This window comes from Rhodnius prolixus, unplaced genomic scaffold, assembly GCF_049639745.1.
Source record: "Rhodnius prolixus isolate KJV_2025 unplaced genomic scaffold, Rpr scaffold_6, whole genome shotgun sequence".
Taxonomy (NCBI): domain Eukaryota; kingdom Metazoa; phylum Arthropoda; class Insecta; order Hemiptera; family Reduviidae; genus Rhodnius; species Rhodnius prolixus.
The window spans coordinates 9,585,226-9,598,347 of record NW_027411634.1 but is presented as its reverse complement, the minus strand read 5'-3'; the positions used below and the strand labels follow the sequence as shown (position 1 = coordinate 9,598,347).

Here is a 13,122-nt window from a genome sequence, read left to right as displayed (position 1 = left end):
ACAGCTATTCGCAGGAAACATTTAATTTAATTTCAAATTATTAACAAATTTATCAAAATTCTTAACCTGACAATTAGTTGCATTGAAGAAATAATTAAAACTAAATTGTTTCAAATTGCAAACAAGTACAAATTTTATTAGTGCCGTACACATAATTTATTCTGCGTAAAAGAATCCAATATTCTCTCTATTTGGATGTATTATTTATTTACTTCACATAGATAACACATTTAATTTTTTTTTTTTCTTGCAGTATGCGCTTAATATAAAATTGGACATTTTTTAAATTTTAATTTCTCATTTTACAATTACAAAGATTGCAATTGAAAAACAAATTTCACTTTGCTAATCTATAAATATAACTTATACAATTTTATTTATATATAGTTGCAATAAAAATAGATATTGTATTCAATTTCAGTCTATTTAATAAAATCTAATGCAATTTACTCAAATAGCGTATAGTTGCGGATATTTAATGCATGTGTATTATTTTACTTCTTTAACATTTTTACAGAAAATTGTGCCCCAAAATTTTTAAATTTTTGTAAAGTTATAAAGTAGAGAAAATATAAAAGACAAATTTACAGAAGCAGACCTGCTGTGATGGTTTCAAATTTTCTTTTTGTTTTCTGAAAAAAACATTGAAAATACCATTTCCTTCTTTGGTAAAACAAAGAAGGAAAACCTCGGCACTAAGACAGGGAATAAAAGAAAGAATAATTACAAAGCACACTCACCGGGCCAAACTTTATAATCTGGGTCGCAGAAAAAGGTTTATTTTTTCCCCTCCGAACACGATTGTGCACCAGGCTAATTGGATTAATGGCATAGCATTGGGTCTACGGAAATGTAAACAAAGAAGTAAAAGACTTACCTCGAAGCCATATATCTAGGCCCTGGTACTTAAGAGACTAGATGTTGGTACTAGAAAACACATTGAGTCTTGTGTTTGAATTTACAATATTCCTTTAGGGCTTTATGTGTGGGAGGGCACGGGATACCAAGGAGATTACACCCAACCGCCGATTCACTCTCTTCCTGGAACTTCTCTGGTGAGAGCTTGGTACTTTTAGAAAACTATGCTTTAAAAAAAATGATTTCTTCATCAGACATAGTCGTCTCAGAGGGCACCTGGTCTAAGACGCTTAGTCTAAAACGTGACGGCACTTACGTATTTTGAACAGAGATTGGAGAGAATGATGTAGGGCTTTGCCTAGAACTATTAAGTGGGCACAATAGTCAAGGACACAGTTCATTATTATATCCTGGAGGAACCTATTTTAGCTCAGACTTACGGATTTTTAGATTTTTTTTCCTGAAATATAGCTGTACATAAAGTACTGAAGAAGGGCTTCTAATAAGGATAATAATCTCTCTCACTTTTAACTTCCATTGGGGGAACTGGATGCGGGTACCTCAAAAGGAACCTGGTCTCAAAAAAGGAATGGTTGTAACCAAAGACCATATATGTCTTGATAACTATAAGAAGATGATACAAAAGAGTTTGAGTTACCAAATGGATGATATAGATACAACATGATTAGAAAAACTTCTCGAATGCGTAAGTTATGGTGAAGAAGCAATGATTGGAAATTCTGCAAACTGTGAGATGAACTGAGGTTATTCGCGCCAGGAATTAGTGCACTTGCCAACCTTCAGACAGTGTTCTTCCTTTACAGACAAAGTTGCTTCAAGGAATAGAGCAAATCTATGGTCTAGCAGCAGCTGGATTCAAACCTGGAATCTCCTTGCTGGAATCCAGTACGGATTAATCACAGAGCCTAAGTCGCTTAATATTTTCCAAATAATTTCACTAGCAGAGGTTTTCTTCCTTTATTGCAATTATTTATTATAATAAATGAAAACCCCTTTTAAGCTAAAAAAAAAAGTTTCAATCGCGCAAGTCTCTACCGCTGTAAATGTTTACTTTTAAAATAACTTTTCTTTCTTACAACAAAGAGAAAACAATGCAATAAATTACATTAAAAAAAAATGACCGTTTTCTATTAATGTTATTATAAAATTGTGATTATTATATAGGTCTTTATTTTCAGTGACAATTTAAGTTCCACACAAATGGACGGATCATATTGAAAACAAATTAATTTTTATTGAAGACTACTACCTAATAAATTTTGTCTTTTATCAAAAAACCATTTCTTAAAAAAAAATTGTCTAGTTAAATTAGTTTATCCAGCTATGTACAAGAAACAACCTGTTGGTAATTGCATATTTCTACCAATTTACTTAATATTCCATTCGTTCATAAGTCAAATAATTTCGCTTTATACACTTTTTTTTATTTATTACAAATATCAGACTTCATTTCTTAAATTCTAAACAGCTGGATAATATTAATCAATATTCCACTTCTTCATATAAATATTTCATTTTAAATACTACGTTATTTATTAATAAATTGTATTCATATAATTTTACTTAAGGTAATACAAAATATTAAATAAAATGACTAGCTCAAATCTGAATAGAAAGAAAAATGTGATACATTTGTGTTTTGCTCACCGTCCAAGTACCGAGATATTATGGACGGAGACAATTATAACGCTGGAAATCATTAATTTATATGTACAGACAAATCCAAGGCTTAGACTGGGGCATCAGAGCCCCGGCTTCACAAAATAGTAACTCAATAGTGTTTCTCTAACACTATCTTAAGTTTTTTTAAATTTAGAGAACAAAAATAATCTGTTCTTAACATTTTTTTAATAGTGTTTTAATACTTTTTAATTAAAGAATAATAACTTTCATTATATCGATAATAATTTTTGCTTAAAAATTAGAAGAAATTTTTGAAAAATAGATGCGATATTAAATGGGAATTTATGCTTCATTCTTATCACTATTTATGTTGGAATAATATCGGCCAGCTGTTCTTTCGTCATTTGTGCTAATAATGCCCAATGTTTCATATTTTCTATTGCACCATCAGTCATTGTACTCAGCTTTGGATTCATCTGGCCCAACGACTGGAAAAAAGAAACGTGAAAAAAATAAGAATAAATATTACAAATGCGAACTTCATGATAATAAATTTAGGCAAAGAATTTGATAATTATAATCCACAGCCAATAGATGACAATTATTCAAAACAGTGAAATATCTTTCACTTGTGTCCTACTTTGAATTGAAAACAGAACTGAACATTGTGAACTATACACTTTGGGCATCATACCCTAAAAACACTAATTTGAGCAATGTTATTCCCGCAATAGACTTAAAAGAACAGCACTTAAAAACGCTACCGACCACTAAATAGAATCTTAGACGATAGATCTAAAAACTGTCTCTAGACAACAAAAGACTTTCTATTTTGAAACCCATCTGGCCGTGGTGAAGTAGAGCTATGGGGTTCAACCAAACGCTCCAATCTCCAAAGGATTCAATCTCTTCAATCTAAAATACTTCGAACTATAGTGAACATTTAATGTCTCCCGAATTTTATTCCATCACATCAAGCCGCAACCATTATTCATTGCCTTCACTTCATGCTACATGGGATCTCTTATGTAGTGCATTTAAAAGTGCTCTCAAACAAGTGGTACCTTAATGATAGGATGTTGCCAAGTATTTTAGAATGAAAATTCGATACAAATTACTCAAAAGAAATTAATTTCTTCTCCAAATTCACTTAATATTCAGATGTATTGGCTGATTTATAAATGTTTGCATTAACAATTATTAATTACTCTAGTAGACAGGCTCATTAGTCATGATAGATGTAGTTTAATGCAAATAAGAAGTGATCTATTTATTTCAACAATTGTTTTGTAAATTGGACTTTGTCTACTGTTTTAGTTTTTAAAAACAGAACACCCACAATGCCTCAAAATGTAATTTCTCCCTGAACATTCATATTATTCAACAATTAATAGTGATTTGCGAATATAAACAAACCTGATATAAAGGTAAACAAATTTCAGAAATCCATTTTAGCTGCAATTGTGGCAATTCATGGGCTCTTTCACGATCCATCAATGGAGTTGGCTGTAATTTCAATTCACGTTCTTTATCACCCTGTGATAGAAATTCAGCGGCAATCAACGAAGCTACCGACTGTTGTACAGGCCAAGGTTTACAAGAAGCTGCTAAATCTGATGCTGTCATCAACATTGATCTTAACAGTTCTCGGTGTTCTTCTAAACCCCATGAGTATTCACGACTGTCCACTAGGGCGAAAAACTTCATGCGGTTTCTGGAAAAGAATCAATAGAGTTCATTTTATACAAATTTAAAAGTGTGTTGACAAATTTTGAGTAACAGAATAATTCATACTTTAAAAAACAATTATCAAACACAACAAATCAGAAAAAGAAAATGACCAGTTCCTGAAAAGAATGAATCATTTTCAAGAATTTAATGAGCAAATGAGAACTGAGAGCCCTTATTAAACTACTAGCTACTTTATTAGTTTAATTTTAAAAAAGGTCCAAGAGTAGCGCGCTGTTTTTTTTAGAAATTTTAAATCAAGAACATCTTCTCTATATCCTAAAACAAAACAAATTTACGAACTTCAATAATGTTATTGGCAAGAACTTCAATTGATCATAAGTATACTTCAATCTGAGTTGAAAAGTTCTTAATTTCAACATTTACACTCTTCACAAGTAAAATAAAGAATGTGCTCTCAGAGCAATGTATTATACCCAATTAATTCTTTTGGAGGGCTCAAGAAGGCCAATTAATTATCCTTAAAATTGAGTCTGGTCTCAAGATCCTTTTTGTTTTTATGATTTCATATGAACTGATTTCCCAGCAATGTGGGAGTTGCTACTTCCTTGTTGAAGCTTAACTTTAGTGCTTTGAAATCTGGTTTGTTGGAATTTGGCCTTTCTGAAAACTCCGTTCCTTCTCCAAACGCTAAACGTTTCGGCACGGCTAGAATCCTTCGTCAATGACTCGTATCATACAGAGATGTGATAAGTGTGAAACGTATATTCATGAAGAGGTTATACTCAGTCATCAGCTGACTGAAATGGAGGCTGATGCTACAGCCTTTTTGATTGAGTGTATGTGGTTATAAATATGGTTTATTTGATTTGAAAATGAGCATCATCTCAAATTAATTTGCTAATTTTCTATGCGCATAATCCAAGGTTTGTTGGCGTTGAACTAGCGGTGACATAGAAAAACCAAAACAGGATTTTCCTATCGGTGATTCATATCTTTCCCGTATTCTTTCATTCTTTTCTCCGAAAGCTGCAATGTTTGTCGATTGAACACGACTGAATCGTCGTTGCAGTTTATCTGTGTAAGTTAGAATGATAACACTTCCTTTTCCGTGTAATTGATTTGCACTTTGGGTACTAAGCGCCTTGAATGTAAAATGTTCTGCACCCAACAAAGCATTAAAATATACTTCGTACTTCTGAGCAAATTGGATTTTATTTCTATATGGATTACTGTTAAAAGATGGACTTATTTTAAGTAAAGTAATTCTCAGTTGCAATGAGAGAGAACTAGGGTTCTCTTTACTTACTGGAAATAAGTAGACAAATCTGTAGCGAGAATGCTGTGTTTAAGCACTTTCATCACTTGTGAATAACTTTCCGCTGACAAATTGGAAAATATATTCAAATTCTGAAAATAAAAAGTAAAAGTATATTAAAAATAGAAAACTCTCAATTATGCAAACTACAATAATAATTGTGTACTAATTACCTCGCTACTCAATATCATGACAGCGTGGTTGAAATGGTGATGTTCCATTGTATTTGTAGTTCCATAAAGCAGAACCAGGGCGGAACCAGCTCTATAAGTTCGTTGCATAAATTCAAATTATTCTGTATTAATGGAAGAATTTTCATTTTTATGGAGCATAAAATTAATATTTTATTAGACTTACTTTTGTTGGTAAGCATTATTGGTGCCTCTATGATCCAGATCGTGGCACAAACAGCCAACAAACATTCCCAACACTTCGATGTCGCTGAAAGTACCTTTCATCTCACATCCCTGGAAACGATACAGAACGTTAATTGTCTGTGGCAAACTTTACCGTAGAAATAATCATCCAGAAACTTATTAAAATGAGATGCGGATCTAGAACAACCATTTGAGGGTTGAGGGAGGAATTTACAAAGGTAGCAGCGTGTCCAGGGGATGGAAAGAGGACTGTAAGATCGATATTAAGATTAATGACCGTGTTTGATGTCAGTAATATAGAAATGATGTTATTATTGATGATTTGACGGCAACTTAATCAGTTCTATAGGGTGAAATCTTGAATTATCAATATTATCAAGTAGAAGTTGATGTTGCAAGTATTACTGATCAATGATGAAGTTTGATAGTTTGTGCTAATCTCCTTATTCGCATGACCGCCATAACAAAGGCGGTCATGCGAATAAATGGATATAATATTTACTTGAACAATTTAAGATACTTACCATCAAAATTGCAAACATCACTTGTGCCACGTTGAACGCATGCTTCCAATTGTGATAAGGAACATCGCGGTAATTTTTCTTTACTGTTATCAGAAATCTGTACAATGTCTGAAAATAAATAAATAAAACATGTTAAAACTGGTAGAGTAAACTCTCAAAACATTAATTGTGAATAAATAACAAATGCGGGTATGCATAGCATTAACTTTAGAGGGTAGACCAGGAACTTTTGTAAGCATTTACTGAAGGAACCCACCTAATTCATGTTTCTATCGTTCTAAAATTAATGTCCCAATGTTTGAGACAATGCTATTCCCATTTATTTGTCTTCTTTTAATCTGGAGGATTTCAGTATCCCAACAAATAAGAATTAATAGCTTTTAAAAGGAATTAAGGCATTCTATCAGCAACGCAAATTCTTCTTCCAATCCTTTTTCATGGGGATTGAGACAAAGTGATGTTTTGAGTCCTCTTGTTTTTATATTATCATAATGGACAGAGAGTTGAAACAAAAACAAATGCAACGAAAGATGCAGAAACACTTGGGGAATTGGAGGCTGGAGGTTTTGCTGACCCCCAACGCTGACTTTTGCTGATGTCTTAGATCTAGTGACTGACTCACTTGATAAAGTCCAGCACAGTCTCAATATTTAGAAAGAAGAGCTTAAAAAGCAAAGCATGAAGTTCGACATCGCTTAAACGAAAAAAATCTGGTTGTTGTAAGAGAAAAGAGGAGTTTTAGTGGTGAAAGTGGGTGATAAAAATGTAACCAGTTTTAAGGTAGATTGATAAAGCCGTGGAACGGCGCCACTCTTTCAAGAAAGATGTTAACAAAGACAGTTTTGCCATACTTCTGGAGCAAAGGTTAGACAAGGGTTTGACTATATAAGAAAAGTATCTGAGACAACTGTTCGTTACTATTTTTGCTCAACTCCCGCATGCGAAAATTCTTTTCTTTGTCACGAATACGTCCATCAAGATTGAGCTTGAGAGACTCATCAAGCTAATTTTCTGTCAATTCAGAAACTTTTGGGTAGAATGGTAAAGAATCAACGGAAGTATCAGCTCAAGAGAATATACTGGATGAGAGACAATTTCCTATTTAAATTTGTTCTGAGACTTGATCATCTGCTGGGGAGTATCACGATGAAGAAAGATTATTCCCTTTTGTTCTTTTTAATCTAGGAGGAATCCGTGGACTTCTTTTTCAGGAAATCCTTCCAGCTTTATGGTGAACTGTTGTTTAAGTATTCGGTAAAGGTTTCAACTTCAACTATAAGGCCCGCAAAGCTAATATGTGGTACTGGGGTTCGATTTCATGTCATGAAAACTTTAATTACCTCCAACTCAATGTTGAATTTCTTGACTAGACCCAGCTCAATGAACATACTAACGGAGGCTAAAATCATTTCTTCATCAGTCAAAGAAAAATCATCAAAAGATAATGAATATAGATTTAGCTCATCTGCGGCTGGCATTGGCGTATCCTGTAACACAGAAATTTGTAACACATGTAAACGATTTTTTTTGTTGTTGTTTTTTATGTTGATGTGATGCTGCATTCTGGTGGACAGATGGATAGTCTAAAAGTTTGGTTGCTAACGACGCCGTAGTTAACGTAACTAAGGGGGTGGTGAAGGTATGAAAGGCTTTGCTGACGTCATTCCATACGCGGGTCGCGTGGGAGGAAGTGAGAGGACGTTGATATAGAGGTCAGGCGCACGGTTACTGGTTCAGTGGCAACACTGTTGAGGACAATGCTACCTGTAACCTGGGTAGATCTACACATCTGCACATCAATGCTTCTACTTCTAAAATTCTTCATTAATTAAACTCCCATATTTCCGCCATATTAATCATTTAATCAAGTGGAAATTCCCATTTTAATAAAAGTTAGATCAAATAAATTTTGTTTTTAATAATTTCATACAAAAACGAAATTAATTTTCAATCATTTAACTAGAGACGGATATTGCTGTCAAGTTTCCTGCACTTGAAGACGGGCTGTTCTCTAAATCAATTTTATTTCAACATTTATTCCTATCACTATATTACTTATTACAGGAAGTGATGGAAGTGGCAGCCAGAATAGGATGCGGAGAAAATGTTATGTACTGTCCAAAGTATTCCACGTGGCTGACCTACTTAGGATTTTAGGTTTTATAAGTTTTTTTTAGGATAGAAAACTCAGAGTATCTCCTATAAACAGTGCAAACTGTCACGTGCTAAAGTTCTAATTAAAATAAAATATGACCTGATTTTACTAATTAGTGTAGCTTCGCAATATCTTCTGGGTAAATTATTATTTTTTTTAAATATCGCAAGAAAAAATAGTCACCAAGTTTTGAGAAGAGTATTTAAGGCATTTAATATTTCTGCCCTTTTTGACTATTAACCATCTAAGCGGATGTACGAGGGTCGTTTGAAAAGTCCGTGCAAAGTCAGAGAGATAGCACCACTGGCGCGTATCGAGGTTATGTTTAGTTAGTAGCATCTCTTGGAAGAACACACACCAAGTTTCAGCCAGATCGGTCTATTTCTTTGTGTTTGGCATTCGTTTGAATCGAGGAAGTCGAGTGATTTTCCAAAAATGGACGAAAAAGAATTTCGTGTGTTGATTAAACACTACTTTATGAAAGGCAAAACGCCTCAGGAGACTAAAGAGAAGCTTGATAAACATTATGGTGACTCTGCACCTTCGATTAGAACAGTTTATAAGTAGTTTCAAAATTTTCGGAGTGGCCATATGGGCACAAGTGACGCTGAACGTTCTGGACGCCCTGTTGAGGTTACTACTCCAGAAATCATTGATAAAATCCATGATATGGTGATGGATGACAGAAGAGTGAAGGTGCGTGAGATTGCTAGAGCTGTGGGCATCTCGAATGAACGGATACATAATATTTTTCATCAACATTTGGACATGTCAAAGCTATCCGCAAGATGGGTGCCGCGATTGCTCACGCTTGACCAAAAACGAAATCGTGTGAGGTGTTGCAAGGACGGTTTGCAGCTGTTCCAGAAGAATCCGCAGGACTTTAAGCGTCGTTTCGTCACTGTGGATGAAACATGGATACATCACTACACTCCTGAGACCAAAGAACAATCTAAACAATGGGTTACCAAGGGGGAATCTGCACCAAAAAAGGCTGTAGACCGTTCCTTCGGCCGGAAAGATTATGGCGACTGTCTTTTGGGATTCGCAAGGAATAATCCTCATCGACTATCTGGAAAAGGGTAAAACTATTACAGGTGCATATTATTCATCGTTATTGGACCGTTTGAAAACCGAGCTGCAAGAAAAACGCCCACGATTGGCCCACAAAAAAGTCCTTTTCCATCACGACAACGCACCAGCTCACACCTCAGCAGTTGTGGTCGCAAAATTAATGGAAATAGGGTTCCAACTCGTCTCACATCCCCCCTATTCTCCAGACTTGGCTCCCTCGGACTACTATTTGTTCCCCAATATGAAGAAATGGCTGGCGGGAAAAAGATTTTATTCAAACGAGGAGGTGATTGCAGAAACGAATGGCTATTTTTCAGACTTGGACAAATCCTATTATTCGGAAGGGATCAACAAACTAGAGCAGCGTTGGACGAAGTGTATAAGCCTAAAAGGAGACTATGTTGAAAAATAAAAAAGGTTTACCCCCAAAAATTAAGTAGTTTTTATTTTTGCACGGACTTTTCAAACGACCCTCGTATTACCTAGATTCTTTAATTGAAGCGGAAATTTGGACGCCTTTATTACGAAGAACTGCAGTATTTTTTCCTTGCTCGCACTTAATTGAGCTTGTAGATTAATTATAGATTGAAATTAGTGTTTTATTGGGCCAGAATTAGGGAGCGCAAGCACCCTGAAATATAAACTTGAAGATTCAATTTAATAAAATTGGGAAAAAAAATTATTTTTACTAGAACAACGCTAAAAAAAAAAGGACGTTTTTATGGACTTCAAGAAGGAAGCTTCTAATCAACGAATTGGACAGGTATTTTCAAATAATGAACGATGTTACGATAAATGATTACAATAGTGATTCCATCCAAAATCAATGAAGTATGTAGAGGATACAAGGCTACCCGAAACATGCCTTGCATTCAAACAGTATACACCATTGAGTTATTTTAAATTCAATCGACTTTCAGAATTTATTTCCTGTATGTAAATGATTAAATAATATCAGCTGATAGTAGTAGCTGAAATAAATTGGAAATACCGACTAGCTGTTGAAAGATTTATTGCTTCTTCATTGATATGCGGTACTGTTTTATACCAAAGTCTAGACTAATCTAGGTACCGTCCTTGGAGAGTAATAACTTGCCTCATACTTACCAATAATGATTCTACTTCTTTCATTGACGCCGTAGAATGGTAAGATAGTACCTGGAAATTCAAATAAAAACAATATTAATTATAATAGTGCCAAAAACTAACTTCCACCACACTAAAAATAATAGCAATCTTACTTATCTAACACTAAGCCAACGGTATCAATTTATTGCTTCACATATACCTACACAGAACGGACAGGAAAATGGTATCCGATTAACTTTAATGATCACCCCTAGAGCTGCTGACCTAGATACCAACATTTCTGGCCATCACAAATTTCTAAAACCGCATTTTAATTCTAACCTCAACAATTGTGCATCTGCATTTAATGAGTGATTACAATTTGCAATTAGAATCAATAAAATAGAAATGTCTTTCTGCATTTGAAAGAAATTTAAATTTTAGTGTTTTTCTCAGACAATACAGTTCTATCTTTCCTTTAACTCAATAGTTTTAAAACGTAAAACTTTACTTTAGTCTGAAATGATAATGGGATTGAGTATCCCATCCTAGCTGTACTAAAATCAATTTTTCTAAGACTTATTTTTTTTTTAAATTTTCCGCAAATAGTTTTTCTTGCTAAATATCCTTTAATATGCGATCGTTTAAATGATAAGTATGATCTTTTATTGTCAAGTATTACATTCAAAGCAGCCTACGATTCGAGCCTCGTCTCCCCGCCGCTAGATGGCATGTGCATTCAGTTTTGAGTAGTGGCCAACACCTTTAAGATATAACCGAGCAGTAGGTTACTTGCTATGCGTTCATGTTTTACAGTCTAGAAGTAGAGTCCTGCGTATGTTTTATATTGTACTTTATTCTTGTGTAATTAAATGTGTTTAATAAATCTGTGTTACTTTAATGTTTCGTGTTTACTCTTCACACTGTGTATCTGCTCCTGGCCTACTTATCATTTATCATTTATAGCTTTTCTCCATTGGTTCATTCCATAACAACTTGGCCAGCCAATCCTCGAACTGCCTTGTCCTCTTTAACAGTATCTGCCCAACAAAGGCTAGGCCTTACTCTTCTTTTTTTTTTTTAAAAAAAAAAGATTTGTACAAAAATTTGTTCATTGCAAAGAATAGAATAGAATAAATGACCCAAATCAGATCTATTGTAACGTTCTCGCGTTTGACCAACGGTATATATTCAAATAAGCGATTCCCAAAGCACCAGTGAGGCAGCTCCCTGTAGCTTAATGCTTTGAGCGACATAGAACGGCGTCTCTTCTCGTCAAGCTTGCAGTGGTGAGTCCACCGATCAGATGAGCAGAATCATATGTCTTCCGATATGTCTAATATCTAATGCAGATTCACCACATAATTTTCAGAAAGTCACCTTGCCCGGAGTTAGTGGATCTGCTGTAAAATTTACCGAAGTTACTTGAATGAATTCCTTCGCTTGTGTTTTTTTTTTGGCCAGTGAATTCCTTCAAATTGCTGCGAATCCAGAACCTAAAGATCTTTAAGATTGTGACAGCCTTAGATACGCAGCAGAAGAGTACCCAGGCAAGTAAACATCAATAGAACCTAGCCAGGATTGATTCTCGATGAAGATTCGAGTCCCTTTTCCATCCTTTTACAGACGGACAAATGTCACCCAATTTGAGATAACCCGAATAAAATACTGACCCACATAATGTAAAATACTGATCCGGGGAACCATGGCACAAAAAAAAATTATTCGCAATTTGATGCGAATTGACTTCACTATTTCAGAATAGATACTTCTCACAATAAACACTTTCAAATCTGTTGTTGTGAAACAAGTTAACATACAGACAAAAGTCGATGAATACATGACTGTATTCGATTCACGAAAAACAATATGTATGTATATACATGTGTACATGTACACGTCCAGCCTGAGAAAATGTAATAAAGCAAAGTTTTGGCGGAGACAAGATACAATGTTTGTTTTCTTGCAATCGTTGATGTATTTTCAGCGGGCAAATAAACAGAGTCTCATTTTCCACGTGTTGTTTGTAGTTTTTCTCTTTTATGTTCAGTCAACATTAGTGAAGTAGAAAAGAATTCTGCAGAAAATGAAAAGTCTTTCCCTTTTTAACTTTGCGTAACAATGATTTTCTTTTTTTAATAATTTTTTTTTTTAAATAGGAATTTTTTATTAGTGCAAAAATATATTCTAGCAAATAAAATAATAATAAATAAAACAAAATATTATAAAGGGAAGGGATTAGCTATGAGGTTAGCATACTGGACTCCCACGCGGAGGTCCCGGGTTCGAATCCAGCAGCTGACCCTTAGATTTTCTCTTCCTAGGAGCTTCTTACAGCTCACTGCCCGGTGATGGACAGTGTTGTCTGTAACGAGAGAACACTGTCCGGAGGCCGGCAGTGCACTGGAAAAAGCT

General features: G+C 34.5%; 1 protein-coding gene across 5 annotated transcripts in view; it reads right to left on the bottom strand.

Annotated features, from left to right (window-relative positions):
* Positions 1 to 1,589: 1,589 nt before the first annotated feature.
* LOC141460647 (dual 3',5'-cyclic-AMP and -GMP phosphodiesterase 11A-like) overlaps positions 1,590 to 13,122 on the bottom strand; it is a 247,818-nt gene continuing 236,285 nt past the window's right edge. For all 5 annotated transcript variants that reach the window (XM_074140854.1, XM_074140853.1, XM_074140852.1 and 2 more), the window contains 8 exons: positions 10,747 to 10,797; positions 7,751 to 7,897; positions 6,411 to 6,518; positions 5,867 to 5,976; positions 5,683 to 5,773; positions 5,501 to 5,601; positions 3,919 to 4,216; positions 1,590 to 2,990 (listed from right to left, as the gene is read on the bottom strand). In XM_074140854.1, the coding sequence (XP_073996955.1) occupies positions 2,868 to 2,990; positions 3,919 to 4,216; positions 5,501 to 5,601; positions 5,683 to 5,773; positions 5,867 to 5,976; positions 6,411 to 6,518; positions 7,751 to 7,897; positions 10,747 to 10,797 (1,029 nt within the window). In that variant the 3' untranslated portion in view covers positions 1,590 to 2,867. The remainder of the gene's footprint in view (positions 2,991 to 3,918; positions 4,217 to 5,500; positions 5,602 to 5,682; positions 5,774 to 5,866; positions 5,977 to 6,410; positions 6,519 to 7,750; positions 7,898 to 10,746; positions 10,798 to 13,122) is intronic.